The sequence below is a fragment of the Amphiura filiformis genome, chromosome 5 (genome assembly GCF_039555335.1).
Source record: "Amphiura filiformis chromosome 5, Afil_fr2py, whole genome shotgun sequence".
NCBI lineage: Eukaryota > Metazoa > Echinodermata > Ophiuroidea > Amphilepidida > Amphiuridae > Amphiura > Amphiura filiformis.
The window spans coordinates 10996697-11017764 of NC_092632.1; the positions used below are offsets into that span (position 1 = coordinate 10996697).

The 21068-nt window shown below is 36.7% G+C and overlaps 1 protein-coding gene across 1 annotated transcript; it reads right to left on the minus strand.

The window, feature by feature from the left end:
* Positions 1 to 609: 609 nt before the first annotated feature.
* Positions 610 to 4537, minus strand: LOC140151808 (neuropeptide CCHamide-1 receptor-like). Its single transcript, XM_072174141.1, has 2 exons — positions 4396 to 4537; positions 610 to 2094 (listed from the first exon to the last, which is right to left on the minus strand). Exon 2 carries the CDS (start codon positions 2030 to 2032, stop codon positions 938 to 940), a length of 1095 nt encoding a protein of 364 aa, XP_072030242.1. The 5' UTR covers positions 2033 to 2094; positions 4396 to 4537; the 3' UTR covers positions 610 to 937.
* Between the last annotated feature and the right edge of the window lie 16531 nt (positions 4538 to 21068).

The window sequence follows — 21068 nt, forward strand, 5'->3', positions numbered from 1 at the left end:
CAAAAATTGAGGGCGGGTTCGTGAGAACATGTTACAATATGGCTTTAAGGTGTTCTGAATTGCATTTGTTTCTAATATAATGTCATGGTCAGAACGACAAACGAAAAAGTCCGGATTGCTAGTAAAATGTAACAGAATTGCGATCTGATGAATTGCGATCTGATGTAAATATCCTTAAAAATTCCGTAATATAATATAATAGTAAAGTCAGTTAATTTGTAAAGAAAATAGAAAGTCAAGTTAAGTCCAATCATCTGATCAGTCAAAGGTCAACAGAAACTAAACTTTGCTTAAAGGAGTATTTCGTGATTCTAGCATCCTCTTTTTATGACATTTTTCAGTACATATCTAAGAAAAAAGCCTATTCCCAAAATTTCAGTTGATTCCGATTTTGCGTTTACGAGTTATGCATGATTATGTGTATTACACTGCTCCATAGACAATGCGTTGTAATTTCGTTCTGGTGCACCAGAACGAAATTCAAATTTCACGATATCTTTGCAAAACGAATTAATCTGCAACAAATATTTTGTACATAAACATTATGTAGCCAGAGGTTTCCAGTGATATAAAAATCTCAACTTTTTTGAGAAAGGACGTGTTAAATGCCCCTTTAAGTGTTGGCTTTAACACGTCCTTTCTATGGATTGCTGCGTATAAGTATACGCCTAAGGTGTAACGTACAAGGTGTATCAAAATGATTGGTACCCATCAATATCCAGTGAGTATGGGCAAGAAGGCCCCATCAAAATGCAGTATCCACTTTATTTGTAAATTTATGTAATGAAAGGTTATAAAACTATGTTTGTAGTGATTTTAATATGATGTAATGTTGAATGTAGAAGAAGCGGGCGTTTCATTAGACGATGAAGCCGATGGGTGCCAATCATTTTGATACTATCTTGCATACCATTGACAACAATTCATTTGACTGGATTTACAATGGTGTCGTCGTTACTTGTGTAAAACTAACTCCTCCACTTCCGCGTCTTCTGGTACCACATTGACTTGAAGTAGGCGCCTTAGATGTTTCATTTCTTCCAAATTTACCGCAACACAGACATTGAATCAATCGCCGTCTGTGACCTGAGCTCATCACAAAAACACACCATGGATTAAGGCTGGAATTTATCAGTGCCATGATGTAGTGGAAATTGCGAAAGAAAGTCACAGTCAGATCGTTTCCGTAGGCATTTTGACTTTCGAAGGCAAATTGAAACCATAGGATATATACGTAATACGGAAACCAGAATACACCGAAAAATACAGTAACGATGAGTATAATAATGGCGAGTCGTTTGCGTGCTTCGGTCTGATGATTACCAGTACGATTGTCACCAAACCCGGTGATGCTCTTAAACAGGGTTTGCGCCATTAAGGCGTAGTAAATAGCAATGACGATTAAAGGTATCAAATAAAGAAAGAAAAATCTGTAGGTTTCGTAAATTTTTGCCAGCGTTGAAAATTGCGGCAAGCTTGAACATTGTTGCTCGGATTGTTTGGTTGCTGCTATAAGAACGGGGATACCTGTGATGAAAGAAATTATCCAAACGAGGCAAACGGTGAAGGCGTTCCGTAGTTTACCGCTTCTTTGTCGGGCTTGGATTCCGTGGACGATGGCGCCATATCTTTCACGACTTAAGGCTGCAAGAGAATAAACACATCCTCCTTGACCGACGACGGGGAAAAACGATTGGATCTTACAAGCCCATATAGGCTGGTTCATACAAGGAAACAACTCTGTTTCTATATAAAATGGTGCAGTGCAGATAATATAGAACAAGTCACCGACTGTGAGATTGATTATCAGTATATTGGCAGCGGTGCGCATTTGCGGTGTGTACAAAATGACACAAAATAGAGCAAAATTTCCAATGATGCCAAAAGCAGTTAAAATGGATAAAAACACAGGACCAACGATGTCCCGCGCCTCGAGATATAAATGTTTTGCACTGCAGTCAACTTCCGTTATATTAAAGTAGTCCAACAGATCTTCTGAATTGAAGTTGTAGAAATCTCCCTCCTCGTCCATTATTGTCAATATACCCACCGTATTAACTTGACGTTGTGGATAAATTATACTTTCACGAATATCTGCAAGGATAAAGAAATGAACAAAAACAATCTACAATTATCTTGGCATGAGATGGAGAGAGAAATAGAGCTGGCTGGTGGGATTGCATAACATTAAGGCAAAGTAGATGACAGCAGTGGCGTAGCTAGGGGTGGGCAGGGTGGGCGACTCGCCCACCCTGGAAAAATCTGGGGGGAAATTTTGGAGCAAGAAGGGAAAAAAAGAGAAAGGAAAGGGGGAAAGAAAGAAAAAAAGAAGGGAAAAAGAAAGGAAAGAAGGGGAAAAGAAAGGAAAGAAGGAAAAAAGAAAGAAGAGGAAAGGGGAAATGAAAAAAACAAAAGGGAAGCCTAAGAGGGATGGGGGAAGGAATAGGGAAAGGGGGATAAAAGAGGGAAAAAGAGGAAAAAGAACAGCAACTTGCATGTTTATTGTGGGGAAGCAATTCATGCACAGGGGGAAGGAGTGTAAGAAAGGGGAAGAAATTGAAGAATATGAAGAAGGACAGGGAAGTAAGGAAGTGAATTGAGGGGAAGTAATTTAAGTGAGTGTAATAGAAGGGGGAATGAATAAGAGAAAAGGGGAAGAAATTGAAAAATGTAAAGAAAGAAAGAGAACGAAGGGTAGAAGGGGGAAATAATTTAGTGAATGTAATTAGTGAATGAAACAACTTGTTAAATCCACTCAAGAATATCAGTATTGTTTTATTGTATTGTTCTTGCATTGTAAATTCATTTTTGTTTCCTTTCAGATAATTCTAAAATCAAAACTTTACATTTTTTACATGGCAAAATTTTCACATAAAAACGTTACAAATGTATGCAAGGAGGCTTCCCTCATGGTATAAAAATGCCCAAAACCCATGAGCTTCCGGGGGCTGGACCCCCACCAGGGGCCCTAGAGCGGGCCCCTGGACCCCATGCCAGTGGTCGCTCCGCTCGCTATGCTCTATTTTTAATTATATATTAACTTGGGGGGATTTTTGGAGCCTTGCCCACCCTGGCAAAGAGGGCTGGCTACGCCCCTGGATGACAGAAATTACTTTACACTTTCATCTAGATAAAAGGTGAAAATTGCACTTGCTCAACTCGCCTATTTGTCGACCAATTCACAAAATTGCCTCTACCATGACATGTATTAGAATAGAGCAGAGGTCCTTTTTTGTTAATGCGCATTTTATAGGTCAGGTTATTATGAAATAAAGGAATGCTTAATGGTGATTAATAACAAATAGACTAAATGGATCTCGATGACTGGAATTAATGAAGATAAATGATCCCACATTTATCCATTATTATACTCGCTAACAAAATAACGTCGAGAACATAATATCTTGAATCGTTTATTACGTAGATTCAAAATTGATATTTATATTATTAGAAAATAAAATGCTCGAAGCTACGAACATAAGAGCAATAATATTACTTTTGTTCAAATCACAAGAAATCATTTCCTTTGTAATAAAGGTCGCAATTTATTAATATTTAAAAGTGCATATTTATGAAATAAATGAATAAATGAATTTGTATAACCAACGAAGCTTATAATAAGCACAATGAAATGATGAAGACTTTAATATTGCGTTTTGTGCCTATCTTTAGCGCTTCCGAGTCCAGGAAAAACACAATAAAATTATTGGTAGACAGCAAATCATCATAATAAATTTGGGAATGATGAAAAACACGGAAGAAGAAAAATAGGCTATATCACTCAATGTGGCTGGCGGTAAACGATTATCGCGAACAGTTATGCAATCTGAAGAAACCATTTCAAGCAACTACAATTAAATTTTGAATAACATCAATATAAAACGTACACAAACTAGGCTAATCTGATGCTATATATCTGGATTTAAAATCATCATTTCCATAATTCCTACCATTTTCGATCATTCTTATTGTGTAGTGAATAAACGTAACTGGATTGGGCAATTGATACTCACCAAAAAGCAATTGAGGCATTTAGCAGTAAATATTTTTCCCACTTTGACAACATAATTATTTCGCATTTGAAAATTTGTAAGGAAAGAACTATTACGTTCTATTGGTACCCGAATCACGCATCTTTTTTTCAAACATTTTCAATGCAAATGATATACAAACTCGATATCACCAATTCACCATTGGCTTGCTCTCAACATGCGACCAAAGGTAATTACATGAAGCCACTAAATTGCAACATCAATATGTAAGCTCAAGTCGAAACCATTTCCGCCACATCACAGACAAGCCCTTACCTCTACACACTCTAAATACTCAAAGCTCAATTGGTAAAATATGTAAATATCCGGGGTAAATATATTACAGAAATACACATTCATTTACCTTAGTTTCTCCTATTCCGATATTCCATTACATTCCAACTATAAATACAACCCAAAAGTCATAGCATTCCTTACGTAACAAAAGTTTCACAGCTTCATTTATATAGCTCTCTCCTACTTCAAAAGTCAAATGCTTCCTCAATCACGCCGTCAACAGCAATGTGCAAGCACACTTTGTGTCGTGTTTTTTAGCTACCGGTGCCTGACTCAATTTCACTGCACGAGGGCAGTTTTTAACTCGCCTGCAAATTGCTTCTTCTGATAACTAAACTCGGTGTACTTAGAGCCTCATATTATTTTATGTGGGTGACAGTCCTCTGCAGCGTATACTTGCATTATAATTTGCTCGTCGATGCTAATGGAAACGGAAATACGGTTGTTTACAATGAAGACAACGGCAGACCAGCTCAAATTTTCTCTTTTTTCAACTATAAGGAATTGTAATTTTGATACCTAATTCAAATAGTATTTCTAAGGTTAGAAATGACCTTTTAACGCAAGTGAAAGGATTAAAGCCATAATTTTTCCAGTTTAAGCCAGTTCAACAGCAACAACAGCATCAACAAAAACCAAAAAAACTGCCACGTACTTCTCAATATTAATACATTGATCTTACAAGAAGCCAATAGTGGCATTTATATTTCAACAGATCTTGTGGTTTTTGATTTAAGGCCAATACTATGTCAAAACGAAAGTTTTAAGTATTTTCCTCTTCCCGAGAAGTCGTGCGCACTGCCACATGGGGTGGAAATTACACATATCAAGCCTTTTGATTTCCTTTATCATGTTTATAGAACCCCTACCATTTCACCTGTGTATCAGCTTTACTTGTCTCAATATTTGAGTGCAAATACCACCAGGTCAGGCCCCCAGTTTGGCATATTTTTTATGTTTTTGCATAGGCCTGTTTTAAAGGGTAGAAGAGGTATTGTTGGTCGAAGCAGCCAAAAAAAAAAAGTTTTTCATTATTTAAATCAATATATTATTGAAAAATAACACTTTGATGTTTTGCAAAGGTCCGTTCTACAAATCATATACTTTGAAAACGAGCTTGATTTATTGTTGGTAATGAGTTTTGTACGTTTTACAAAAGTGTTGTTGTTGCAGCCCTCTTTGCAACATAACTCAAGATCCACAGTACCTACAAAAGTATATCTGTGATATTTGAATTCGTCTACAGGCTCGCTATGAAATGATCAATATATGTTTTGTCAAAGCTCACTTCCATTTGCAAGATGCTGTGAACTACCAAATCGGAATAGTTTAAAATAAGTGCAGATTTGTTACCATGGGCACTTTGTTACTTAGGCACCATTCCATATCACGCATTACGTAATGTAGGACAATGGCTTCTTATGCTTGACCAATGAACCATCGGACATCCTTTTCGCAGTTATTTTAGCGATATAATTCATAAGGTAACATTGGCTTTTACATTACCGTGTGAATAAACCAGCTTTACTTTGTTCTTGTATACGATACTTCTGATCATGGGGTGCTAGTTGTGCGCAGATTTATACGACCGCGTGATTGACTTAGGTAGTCGCGACCACAAACCGAATGGATATTGGTGCCGCTTTAGGAATAATTACACAAGGAGCAGTTTCTAAAATTTTGAAGAGACGTCGAGAGACCGGAGCTACTACACATAGACCAAGGTCAGGCCGGTCCCGAAAGACAACCGCCAGGGAAGACCGATCTCTCCTGAGACTTTGCCGCAATGGCCGCACAAAGCCTGCATCTCGGTTACGAACAGAATGGCTGAGGTTCATAAACGCGCCTTTTACCGTACCATGAAACTTGTGAACAATAGACTGCTTAGTACAGGTTTTCGCGCAAGACGACCAATAAGAAAGCCGATACTTCTGCAAAGACATCGGCATGCGCGCTTGCGTTGGTCACAGAGACACAGGAATTTGACAGTAGGCCACTGGCGTCATGTGACGAGCCCGGTTCCTCCTCTGCAGACAAGATGGCCGATTCAAGGTCCGAAGATAGGCTGGTCAAGCCCTGATTGAGGATTGTATCCTGCTTAGAGTCTAGAGAGGTTGTTGTGGAATCACAGTATGAGGAGCATTTCACAGTAGGTCGAAATCACACCTCTACATGCTAGGAGGACACATGAACCAGGACCAATACCTGCATGTTCTTGATAAAGTTGTGCTCAGTGGCGAGCGCAGGAGTTTTTGACTCGGGGGTGGGGGGCAAGGGTTACAACTAGGGTCCGGAAGCTCCTAGATTTAATGTTTTTTACCTTATTTATGGCCGGTTTAAAGGGTAAAGTGGTAAAGCTAGGTCAACCGAATGACCATAGGTCAAACTGAGGGGGCTGTTCTCCCTGCTCCCCTCCCCATTTACGCACGCCACTGGTTATGCTTCCGTTTGCAAGAAGAGACGTCGGGAACAATTTCGTGATCCAAGATGAAAACGCCACGGCACACAAAGTCCGGCACGTGAGGGAATTTTTTGAAAATGAGAATGTAGAACACATGGAATATTGAGCCCGGATATGAAACCTATAGAGAACTTATGGGCACTGAGTATCCTGCAAGTTAGGTAACACGGACAACAAACCAACCACCCTGCAGGAACCTAGACACGCCCTCATTGCTTGCTGGCGAGATATTCTACAAGGAACCTTCGCAGTTGGCAACCATGGTCGAGGGAATGGCACGTCGCGTACGTGACATTGATTTGTCAAGGGGTGGAAGTTCATAGCTCCCATGACTGGTAATAAAATGTTTTTATTTTTAGATTCAGTAATAAATCTTGAGAGATAACATTACGGCAAAAGTTGTCTTGCTAATGTAAATATTATGTGCCAAAATAAATTAACACTTGTTAAGAAACATAAAATGACAAAATTGGACATTTGAGGCGATATTACGCATATCCTAATTTAGCAATGAATGCTACACTATCGTATGTGGCACATACGATAGTGTTGCACTCTACGCTTATTTCTATTTTAGTGCAACACTATCGTATGTGGCACATACGATAGTGTTGCACTCTACATTTCTATTTGAGTGCAACACTATCGTATGTGGCACTTACGATAGTGTTGCACTAAAATATCAGTAAATAATTTATCGATTTATTAACTTTAACACCATTTATATAGTTTATATTATTAAAATCGAATTGCTTTGCATTTCCATGTCATTTTATGGCTACTTGGAAACAAACGGGTACGCAAAACACAAATATTTTCCTCCTGTAAAACTGTCCAAACTGCACTTACGATAGTGTAGCACTCTGCCGAGTCTTTAATCTCATTTTGTGATTCAAAGAAATCGCCAAAAAGTGTTGCAATTGTGGGATCCTTGCATTGTAATGCGCTTCCTCAAGTAATTATTTGTTTACTTAACAAACTGTATGTAATGTAAACATCAAAGGACATTTGTATCTTTCAATTAAATTCAACTGAGCACTACTCCAGAACAACAAACCTGTTCCTAATATGATTTATAAAGTGCATTTGATACAAAATAAATATTTTCCAAACTTTTGTCCATGACCGTAGTTTGAAATGCATGAAACTTAAATCTGAACTTGCTAATCTATATATGTCCAGACAGCAAGAATCTAGATTCAGACCATTGAGACATACCAAAACACAGAGGAATAGCTTGTTTTTACAATAACAACATAAAAGTCATTTCGTAAAGTGTAAAGTTGTACCATCAAAAAGATTAATCTCACACTTAAATCCATTAAAATGTGCAACTATGAAAGCTATATGAAAATGTTTTATTTATATTGACGCTAGTTGTCAAACTTGGAATAGGGTTTCTACTTTTGCTCATTTAAAGTCATTTTAAAAGTCGGGTAATACAAAGGGCATTCCAGTTCAAGTATGGAATATGATAATATTCTTTGCGAGTGTAAAGATGATTTATAAAAATAATTAAAATGAATGTTATGAAAACTGTCATATCTGTAACATCTATGGGCAAAGTTTATCCTTCAACACAAAATCCGCAGGATATCAAAATTGTATGCATACTTATAAAAAGCAAACGGTTACAGATCAGTACCAGTCAATTAACCTGATTAAGAGTAACAATGCTTCAAGGTGTAAGATTCACAACTATTGTCTTTGGTATTTTTTTCCAATATTATTTATGATAATAATAATATTTTCCGCCTTAAGGGGTGAGCAAATTGATCGAATGAGCATCAACGCTCTTGACTGTTTTCGTGACGCGTGGTACCCACGGCTCTTTCTATCTATATTCTGTACTTGTTGACCTGAAATGAGTGATCAAAGAAAAACAACGTGCATCTGCCTGGCTTAAACGTAAGTGGATAGACAAGTAGTAGGTTAGCGATACCGAACCTTGATCATACTAATATAGATTGTTAAATTGAACACTTGAAAAGTGAAACAAGTGTAAGTATTTATCATTCCTTCTTTATTGTGTCATTTTCCCCTCAAAGTTGTAGAATGCAACATGTTGTATATGTCATCAAATGTAACCGTCAGACTTGTCTGCACCAAACATTACATTCACTATGTTTAGGATCACCTATTCACTTTTTACTTTATAAAGAAAATGCCTAGTGCGAAACGTATGTATTAAAAGTAAATCTGATATCCCGATTGATTTTCCTTTTTGCAAAAAAGGTCGTAACATTAATACAATATCATATGAAACACGCGCAAGATCGGTCGTGTAAAAGATTTGTAGAAAACAATTACTATCGTAATGTATTTTACCCAGCTTTCCAATTGCCACTTAGCAGCCAACTTCTGCCCTTACTACACAAGACAAAATCAGGACGGCACGCAACAAATTTAATTAACGGCAAAGTAGAAAGTAGACTTTCTTGACATCGGGGTCTCTTTGAGGATGCACTTTATTGGGTAAAGTCGGTGGTGGTCTATAACTTTGAATTTTTGTACTGTGCGTTTAAAGTAATTTGACTTTGTATAGCTGCTTGTGCATGTGAAAATAAGTCGTTTTAAAATTGATATTCCGCAAAAACCAACTGTAAGCGGTGAGTTCCTTCGAACGAGACAAATTTGACCTAGAAACTACAGTGACGTCATGATATGAATATTGCCAGCTTTGAGAAAATGGACTGTCAACACTCTCAATGCACAGAACGTATTACTGTTTTTGTTGTAAAAAAAAAACTCTGAATCAAGTATTAACAATGTAATGGTTTTTACACATGTGGATAAAATCAGGCCGCTTCTTTATTATATATATAAACTACGCAAAAAAAGTTTCTTTATGGTTAGGAAATTTACCCACTATTAAAATCTAGCGACCAATTGTGTACGTTTGCTAAATAATCGCATGCGGGAGATTGTCCTGCGCATTTTGACACCTCAATCACTTCTCTACGACACTCCTGAGAAAAGATATGGATGTTTAAGTAACACGAGGTCGAAAAATGAAAATTGCAAAGAAACCTATTCAATAGTTTTAGAATCACTGATCCAAGACGGTTTCATTATTCCCGCCTTTTCAATTTTAATTTAAAGCATTTTAATTGATGCATGTTGGATAATCCATTGATTATTGTGCAGATGAATGATCAAAGACAAAGGTGAGTGGGTACTAAGACATTTACCTTTTGAGAGATGGATTTGGAAAAGGGACTCAAAACAGGTCATGATTACAGCTGCATTCCTGGAAGCAGAAGGAATTGAGACACTTGACTGGCCCTCCAGAAGCCCTGATCTTAACCCCTTGGAGAACCTTTGGGATCAGCACAAGAGGCGAGTCAACAAGATAAAGGCAGATACAACTCTGGTGGGGTTGCGTCGCATCGTTATCAACGAGTGGAACGGGGTTGAGCAAGGTAACATTCAACGCCTCATTAGGAGCATGAGATGCCGCGTGGCTGCTGTAAGGGAAGCCAACGGAGGACACACAAAGTATTGAAATACTGGTAAAGAAAGAGATTAATCTCAAGTGAAGTTGGAAGCGGCAGTATGATGCCTGAAATGTGCTCAGTAATTAAACAAAAAATGTTAACTGCATATTTGTTGTTTTTTGTGTTCTTTTATGCTGAAAACTTGAATAGGCCTTTTTGCAATTTTCATTTTTCGACCTCGTGTTACTTAAACATTCATATCTTTTCTCAGGAGTGTCGTAGAGTAATAATTGAGGTGTCAAAATGCGCAGGACAATCACCCTCATGCGATTATTTAGCAAACGTACAAAATTAGTCGCTAGATTTTAATAGTGGGTAAATTTCCTAACCATAAAGAAACTTTTTTTGCGTAGTGTAAGTATCAGTAAATTGTGATATTACAATTCATATGAACATCAACTTGATGAGTAATACTTGGAGTAAAAAAAAATTAATCCAAAAAATTATATTATCATTACGTCGATTTTTAAATCCAAGTGCGGAAACAATAGTTGTTTGGCTAAATTCAGCTGTAAATTCAACCAAAATTGTTAATGGAGTCTGTTACACACTTACAACAGGGTCTTGAAAGTACCATAATTGGAAACGGGCAACAAAATGAAGAGCAAAGTGTATCATATCCATTCACCCATCACCAAAATATACACGGGTCAATCCAGCCAATTCATGGATCGCGGTGGTAGTTATTGGACAAAATCCCGAACAAAATGCAGAATATTAATTAGTTTGCATACGTTTCCTTCGCGTTAAAAATGTCACTAGTTTGTCCGCATTTTGGTATATCTAATAATTGTGGCTCAGTTTGTAATATCCAAATACTATGAGAGCTTGGTGTAATACACACCTTGTTCATTTAGAATCTGTTACATTTTCAAGAGGATCTTGAAATGTACCACTGACAACTGGAAATGGGCAACCAAAAATACTCGGGTCAATCCTAGCCAAATTGACGGACAATGGTAGAAGTTATTGGGATAAAATGCAGAATTTAATTTAGTCTATACGTTTCTTTGCATTGATAATTTTACTAGTTTGCAAGCTATCAAGATACAATCTACTGGACTATTAAATACAGTATGTAGACCATGTTCGCCGCGTAATTAGCAGGGTATTATGATTCTGATTTGCCAAGGGCTTGTCTGGCCGGACATATCATATTAAGATCCCTACGGAATGCTTCACGTGATCGTATCAATTGTTTATCCTGATTTTTGAGTTGTCCCCAAGCAAAGTTCGCCATAAATTAGTTCGTAAATCTGATAAAATATAGAATTTGTGATTTCCATTATTGTTGCTATATGCTTTATACATGACATACTTTTTTGGTGTCATGGTTCACAAATTAATTCGAGTACTTGAATTATTAAAATTTGATATTTTTTATATTTTTTATATTTTGGATATTTTACTGTTAAAACAGTCCTCAAAGTAAACTTAAACATGCACTTAAAGTGTATATAGGTGAGATAAAAAGCCGACCATCAATTGATAATTGTGACTTTTCATATTGAAGATAATACACTTTTTTTTTTTTGCCAAAAAGACCTACATTTTTTAGTGTGGGGGGGGGGTCTATATCTTCAATACAAAAGGTCAACATTTCATACGACTTTTCATCTCAGTTTGATGTATTTTAAATACATTATCATTAGATTTATTAATTCGAGGACTATTAAATTTCAAAATGCAATTGGATATGTCTGATGTGTTCTCAGGTCCCACGCTATCCGATCCCTTAACCAAATAGCAATTGCTCGCCGTTAAGAGATGTATAGAGGGCGGGAAGCGATATTTTTTTTACCGATAAACATTTGTATAGGAACCGCATAGTTGGAGGCAAGGTTCATTATTGATCGGAGATTATATTCATATTTATGAGTAATAGACAAGTAATAGTATATCGTGTGTATGCGCTTTATTCCGTTATCAATAGGTATGATGAACAAACGCAATTCTGGCAGAACGACTCGTAGCGTAGTATAATAGATGCACTGTTTAATCCGGCACATTTTGACACCTCGTTGGATCCAATGTGACTTCAAGAAGCAAACTTACAAGCATTTGATTAGACGAAGGTCCAGTTTTAAAAGTGACATGCTGGCCTATTCAAAACTCCACGGACTAGACATTTGGTTTGAGAGTGGTAAATGTCTAATTTGTGTGTGCCTTTAAGTTAAACAAAAGGAACAAAAGAAAACTGAAACAAAAGAGCTGACAAATAAAATGCAAGTTGTGAAAAGTACAGAGAAGTAAAAACTGAAATAAATACTGCTTTAAATAAAGTTTCATTGAAGAAACTGTGTAGTCTCTTTGTTGCGCTTGTTAGAATCTTTTTGCGCCTTCTTATAGGCCAATTTGTCACTTTTAAAACTGGACCTTCGTCTATTCAATTGCTTATAACTTTACATCTTGAGGTCACATTGGATTCAATGTGGTGTCATAATGTGCAGGATTATCTAGTGCATCTATTACAAAAATTTACTCGAATATGGTTCAGTTTTGAAATTGTGATTATTTTTCCAAGTGTAAGGGTACTTTCTTGGCGCAGTATAGTATAGCCTCTCGACTATGGATCATAAGGCTGGGGGTTCGAACCCTGTTAGAATTTTAATTGTAATAAATTAGTTTTTTCTTTTGTTAAGTATTGAAGAGGTAATAATAATGGCAATAAATCCGTCGTATAAAACTTAACACATAGCAATCCAGCCTCATATACTAAAGTATATCGTGTAAATGTATTATGTGATGCAAATATTTACCAGTAAACAAATATCGCGGTTTGGATTCCAAAGGGAGTGTGCCTGTAAGAGACACAGCCATCAGAACGGACTAGCTCGCGCCAAATAAGTTAGCAGTTCAGAAATTGCAATTATTTCCCAGCCTTGAAAAACAATAGACTGAGCTGGGAATTAAACCCGGGACATTCCCATTGTAAAACTCAGTGCATGACCACTAAGCCCACTAACTATTAGCTGTGAGAAGTTTGATAGTAATCCTTGATATTGCTGAATAGAATAAATCAATAGGCTACTGATATTTATCTAATGTACGATGCTCAAATACACGTTCCATAGAAACTAGGAATATATGAGAAATGGCTATCAATCGATCAATCAATCAAGTTTCCAAGTTATCAGCAATCAATGATAAACCGATGAATCATGGAACATTTCTAATTACTAGGGGTCTTTTTATCTTTTCAGTTTCCGTAAGTCTATTGTTCAGATACGAAAACGCAAGTGATTCAGTAAGTTGACTGTAATCTGACTTCATTGTTAACTTTGAAGTACCAATCAGCTTATTTCAATAGAGGCAGATGGCTATGTCAATAAAAGCGGGAGAGACAAGACCGATGTTTTAATGGTCTAGTGCCCTCTCGTCTTTGCATTGCTAAATTGATCTAGATTAATTTGACAAAATGCATGCCAATCCGAATGATAATGTCCACTTTTTTTCTGTAAAAACGTTGAAAATAAGCCCTTAAATCATAAAAGGTCCGCTTATGAGCCTGTCGCGCCCCAATGCACTTGTGCAGGGCCACAGTGTCGGCCTCCCCTCGTATCAATGTGTCTATCTCCCTATTTTGCTTCTTCCTGCCCCCCCCGTTATCAGTCTCCCCACTCCTTCCCCGGTCCCTACTCTCTCCTCTGGAGCTTTCTCTTTCTAGTCTTTCCGTCTCTTCCTCTCCTCTCTTTCTTCCTCACCCCCTCCCACTCTCACTTGTTCAGTTTCAAGTATCTCCCTCCCTTCCCCTCCTTTGCGAAACTTATCAGTATAATCCATGACTGAAAATAAGCTCTGCAAAAATAAACATTTAAAATAAACCCGAGTCTTGCATATAGGCCCAACCAATTATCAGATTAGCTTGCCATTGGTACGAATGAATAGAATACATTATCTTGGCTCAAATGCAGTTCTTTTGTATTGCATTTCAATATAAAACATGATTACCAAATCACCACTTGTACGCGCCTCATTGGGAGATATATTTGACTATTTCAGACGCTCGTTTCATCGCCAATATGAAAGACTTTTGCTTATAACTTGGCAACATGGTTAGTATATATTTCAATGCAAGACAATTTTTACGAGGCACTTACGTCTAGGCGTAAGTGCATATACCTAAACACAAGTCAATTGAAGCCGTACAATTTACCGCGAATTTAGGACCGTAAAATGTAGACTCTTCTTTTGTCTAGATTAGCACCCAACCGCACATCTCAAGGTTTTATGTCAAAAATCAATATAACTTACCAAATCGAAAACTGAAATTCACGAGCTTCAAATTTTCAGTAACTAACAAAAGGCTAGAATAAAAGATTGGTCACCCCTGGGAGACTACCACTTCAGAATAACAATGACTTACAAAAACTGATACGGATACGGAAACAGAAACTGAAAAGATAAAACGACGGTTACTAATCTACCAAATAAATAAGTCAGTAAATAGACAAATAAATAAATAGTCATAAATAAATAAATACAGAATGCAGTTATTATATATTTTAGTTACAAAATTGTCTGCTATATACGCAAAGGGGCTGTGCTTTTAATATGCGCGCCTATATCATTAACGGGTCTTTTACTCCATTGACAAACTACTGTGTTCCCTGTAGGATTATGTATTGACCAGGCCCTAAACAACTCGGTCGTAAACTGTATGCCTTATAACAGATCACCGTACCCAAACAAGCATACAACAAGGTCAGTCATTGGCTGGCTTACTGAATAGCAGAGCATTATACAAAGAGATACCTCATGTAAGTGCCAATCACAACAAAAGTTTGATAACAGTTTGGTATATCCTTGGTATAAATCAAAATAATTGTCAATAAACGTTTCCAAATCAGTATAATATAGACGTAGACGTAAGCTTTCATGCGGGAAAATCACGTTATAGTCGTGCTTTTTATGAGATATTAATACGGCACCGAAGACTACAGCTGTTGCCACAATAAATTCAAAGTAACTATATCGTCAAGAGCAGATAGTTTACGACATATATCCTGAGCCAATCTGAATTCTGTTGCTTGCAGAAGCTGACGATCAGACATAAATTTTAAAAGGAGCATGTCCAGATATCAGCGTTTATTTCATGATAAGCTTAATATCAGTAAATTACCAAAGCGAATGGTAACGTGGGTATGTGGAAAAGAACTGTGTTAACAATAACAAAGCATATGCCCAAAGATTTGTCTTTAGCATGTCGCTTTTTTGAAATATATCAAATTTTGGAAAAACGTCCCAAATTTAAAACAAACAAGAATCTTCCAAAATAAATACATATTCGCACTCGGCGGCCCAGTCACTACCTGCCGCTGTGATTTGGGGCTTAGCTCGTCGCTTCCCCTCTCCAGTTACCTGTACTTTAAGTTTGCCTATACCGAGGCCTTTAATACAGCTTGAACAAAACTCGCGTCGTTTGAGTGTTTGTCCCAATCCTATTAATCAGGTATGTTCGAGACAAAGAAGAAACAGGACTAAACTAAATCTATGCCCAGTGTGAGTTTTCCCGTAATAAATGGTCTCCTCGGATCACCCGAGTTGACAGCACTCCTGTGAACTTGCTCATCCCTATTCAATATTTCATGACGATAAAAAACTATTTTGAGTGTTGCCATAATAGCGTATTAATGGCAACGTAAGACCGTATCTTCTTTATACAAATTAATGTAAGTACAATAAGTAAACAGTTTACATCACAAGGACTATAATATACACTACCATACAGAGAGTCACATTTTGATCATTATGTTAATATTCTGAAAAGTGTTATGTACAAGGAGATAGCATGATCAAAATAGATAGTAAAATAAATGTCGTTTGATTATTCATAGCCGTTATACTGTGACCTATTAGTGTGGATATTTAAAACGTCATGGGATAAGAAGTAAGACAAGGATACTAATTGATATTGCATTAAAATGTGTCATAGCTACTGAGTGCTATGATTCGAGTTAAACATTCGAATGGTCCGGTGTATAAAGTGGTTCTCATGCCGCGCACAACAGCCTCTAGCATCACGGATAAGAAGCCAGACAAGGATAGAATAAGGGGTTAATTTCTTATGTCTGAAAGATCGAAATTATTAAAAAGTTTGTTTCGTGCATATTGCCATTTGTTGTCACAATGCAGATGAAAGATGGAGATCGTTTTATGACAGATATCAACAAGAATACCTTCTCTTTTTAATGATAATGTCCAGAAGAACGTCGTCTTTGCTGAAATTAGAAAGAATACAATCCTGAAGAAAGGCGATTGTTGTAGAAATTTAAACAGGAAAACCATCTTCTTTCTTTCATTATTCAAAATAAGAGCGATCGTTGTAAATATTGGCAAAAATATCATCTCTTTCTATAAATTTCAAGAAGACGATCGATGTAAGAATAAGAATACCATACATCTCCTTAAATTTACAGAAGAAGTACGGTCGTTGCTGCAGATTTAGCGAGAATGCCATCTCTGCCATATAGTTTCCAATGAGTCATTGTAAACATTTTTCAAAACAGGAACATCGTTGTAGAAATTCAATCTCTTACTTCCTATGGTTTGATGAAGAGACGTTAATGTCTCAGTTCGTATTCGCTTTTCTTTACTCTACGTGTTGTGTATTTTGTTACTCTTTTTATAAACCTCATTGAGCGGTCACATTTACTTTTTAAAGGAGATCAATATTCTTCACAACATTACACCACACTTTATAATAGTAAGAAAGTAATTATTGAGTACGTATTGCATTTTGAAAGAATCTGTATTAAAAAGAAAAACACTCCAACAAACAGTCAAACCCATCCACAGTACTTCATGATATGGTAAATAGGCAATGAGAGGCTTTACAAAAATAAAGACCCATCTACACTAAAGTACTTATTTTCCGTCACTGAATATATTCGGAGAATTACAATTCTCGAAGAGATGTGTTATTTTAGTATTATTTTAAATTTTGATTCCTGTGGAGAAAATAATATAAATATGTAAATAATTCAAAAACCTGGTACATCAGAATTACCGGCGATTTGTTTAGTGATTACTTTCTGGTCAATGTAATAGATTGTAACAAGTCGTCTCATTGGTCAATGGCAAGCCGTTACAACAGGTCTTTAGCAACAGGCGCGTATCTTGAACTAGATCATAATGGGCGATCATAATTGATTTGAAACTTGTTATTTTGGATGGACAAATCCAATAAGAACATATTTTCTTTTTCTGTGTGGTGCTAGATATTGGTGAGAAAATAAAAACCTGAAAATTTGAGCTTCATACTCCATTTCGTTTTCACATTGTTGATTTCGACAAGTAATGACTCAAATGTATGGAGTAGGCAAACCTAACTGATGTGTTAAAGCCATCAAGACCCCAAGTCAATATCTCTCAGAAATGTTGTCCAAGGACATATTTTCAATATACCTAAAGTTGATGGTGGGGCAAAATGTCTGACATTGGTTTTCAGGGGGATCAAAATGTACAAAAATGTACAATTGGGATTTTGCATGGGTAATATCTCGGCTAAAAGTATTGTAATAGGCTCATTATGGGATAAGAGGAATGTCCCACCAAAGGGCTCTGACTGACCAAAAAATGGACATTAAAATTATTTTTACTTTTGGAGTTCTGACCCCCAGAAGTTGGTCCTGGATGGATGAAGTTGCCTATATCTTTATATGTAAAGGACTTACAAGTTTTCTGATGGCAGATTTGTACCCCAGGATACATATTTTTCAAAGTTGTATGGGTTCCCTTTATATTATGGCCCTCCAAACATCGTCTTTAGCGTAGCGACACATTTTTTTACGCTGATCCCCCTAAATTTCAACTTGCTGCCACGGGAAAACGAAATGGAGTATGAAGCTCAAATTTTCAGGATTTAACTTTCTCACCAATATCTAGCACCACACAGAAAAAGAAAAGATTTAAGAGGGGCTGTGGTGCACATCCCTGGAGTTGACATGGACTGGCTCATTTGTCATTTCAACACGTTTACTATAGAATGGCTATTTTGTGAAAATTAATTTTATGAAACTAGTCCAATAAATTCCCTTAACAATAGTGCAAAGCATGTTCAATTTGCTGTATCTGGCAGAGATAGAGCACTTTTAAGCGCTGATCATAATAGGCTATGGAGGCATTTCAACTGCACCCTTATTTGGTGGGAAAAGGTCATTGAGCTTTTACACAGGGGTCAAGTTCAAAAGTGCTCGGAATTTGTTAAAAATACATGCAATGTGTTCCTCTAGGCATAAGGATTCAGAAAGAGTGTAGTTTGCGGAGCACGGTTACGGAGTTATGAGCAAATAGGTAACATTGTGATGTCATGGGTCAATTTTGGCACCACATGGATCAAAATTGAAAAATGCACTAGACTAAGTGCTAAACACCTGCCAAAAACGAACACTTTAACATGATTGGCACAATTGTAGTGCATGTAAACTGAAACCTATTCCACTAAACGTAGGCTCTTCTGCTGATAGATTTCAAGTGTTTATGTTTTAATGGTCAGTGCATTAAGCCATTATACTGGATGAACACTGCTCATTTTGAAAAGGTCTCACTATAGGCCTTATGCTAGGTAATAATGGTCAGTATAAGCCATTATACTGGATGAGCAGTGCTATCTAATTCTGAAAATGTCTCACTAGGCCTTAGCATGTTTAATGCAAGGTAATTTGATGATATTTGATGCCACCTTCTTCCATAATACGTGAAACGTTAGACAAGAAAAATATCCTGAAGTGTATGTTCTTTTAAATAAAAAAGCATATAAATTTACGGATATATCAACAACGGAAGTGAGGGAGATAAATGCCAAGGAGAGACGAGTAAAGAAGAAAGGAGAGGGTTTAGAGAGGACGAGAGAGAGAGGGAGAAAGTGATAGAGAGAGGGGGAGATGAGTGCGAGAGGTGAGAGAGGGAGGAAAGAGAAAAAAAGAGAGGGAGAGAAATTTTATTCCTGTGGAGAAAATAATATCATCTGTTAATAATTCAAAAACCTAAAAAGATGAGAGCAGAGGAAGAGGAGAGAGAAAAAAAGAGAGGGAGAGAAAAAGGTCATAACAAGAGAGAAGAAAGAGAGACATAGATGTCATAGAGGGCTAAACTAGAGAAATTACTACGTTTTTATTCTAATCATGAGAGCATTGATAAACTGTAAATACATTGCTAGATATTATGAGAACATTTGTATTGTGTAGTATGGCTCCATCTGGCAAATGTTTATGGTTCTGTTCCACATACACTGATTGAGTTTGCCATGGAATTCATATGGATTCCTCATTCCTGAGAAGGTGATCAACTCATCATGCAGTATTACAGTGATTTCCGTATGCGGTTTTCAACGACACAGTACACAAACACATGGCAGTGGTTGGAAGTTGGAATACCAATGGGCTGTGCAATTTCTCCAATCCTGTTTGTGCTGGCAATGGAAGTTGTGATTAGAGCTGCAGAAAAAAAGCAGGACCCGGTGTTGAATTGGAAGGTGCAAGAGAACTACCACCAATACGATGACCTTATCCTTCTTAATCCAAGTACAGAGGCAGTTGAGGCAATCCTATGTAAGCTTGAGCAGCTTATGGAATGGGGAAGGATGAATGCGTGACATGCATGACTAGAATGTAATGTGAAGTTGAATTCATATTATAACTTTCCTTGTGTGTCGTGCGTGCATGACATCTTGCCTTAAAGATAATCTTAATTAATGCAGTCAGTTTCATTTCTATGGTTTTATCTGTCATCAAAAGAGGATGAGATGTCAGCCTATATGTATTGTTTCATGCTTCAAAATTATTAACAGTACGTTAAGTTATAGACTCTCAAGGACGTTATGTATGACAGTCATGAATATCAGGAAAACGCAGCGATAATGTTCCTTTTTTTCAAACTTTAAAAAGTATGGTCCAGTTCATTCTATGAAAGAATTCGCTCATCTATTACGATAAATCTAAACATTCATCATTTGGATATAAAGATTTCACAAAAAGTAACGCAGCTGTTACAAATACGGCTATAGATTCAGAACTATTTTGTATATATTCAATACGAAAGGTCATACTATAATGTACTTTAAGTACATATTATTGGATTTATAAAGTTTACTTCGAGGACAAAATGTCAAATGCCTTTGTATCTATTTTGTAATCAACATTTAATAATAACATTGGACGACAACCTTTGATAACTTTAAGATCTTTTCCAGGCTTAGGTAGAAGAGAAATTGATTGCGTTGTTGAAAGGTGACCATTTTTAAAAGTAACCGATATTTAAAGAATCAACTATAACATTTCCAAGTAAATCCCAGAAACATCTTTTAAGATTTTGTAACATTCTTCTAAAGTCAAAAACTTTTTTCACAAAGCTCTTACTACACCCCTGGCCAATTTTGTGCCTATTTTTGCATTCTTCTCACAAATTATAGCGCATTGGTGACAAGTAAGATATGTATATTACAGGGGCAAGGACTACAACTATTGCACTGAAAATTCAGCAACTCAAGGCAAGTAGTTATTGATTTATTGATCAAATAGTGGGATTCCCTCATTTTTGACTGTAACTCCACAACGGTTGTCTGTGCTGAAATAAAATTTCCAGTGCAGAAGTTGTAGTCCTTGCCCCTATAATATACATATATTACTTGTCACCAATGCGCTATAATTTTTGAGAAAAATGCAAAATTAGGCACAAAATTGGGTAGGGGTGTAGTACCCCCTTAAATACTCCTCAATATCTATATAACCTTCAACATCCTGTTTACTTGATAAAAGATCTTCATAAAAGAGTTTGAATTCG

Coding starts and splice junctions, on each gene's coding strand:
- LOC140151808 (XM_072174141.1), bottom strand. CDS start 2,032: ATGGACGAGGAGGGAGATTTCTACAACTTCAATTCAGAAGATCTGTTG.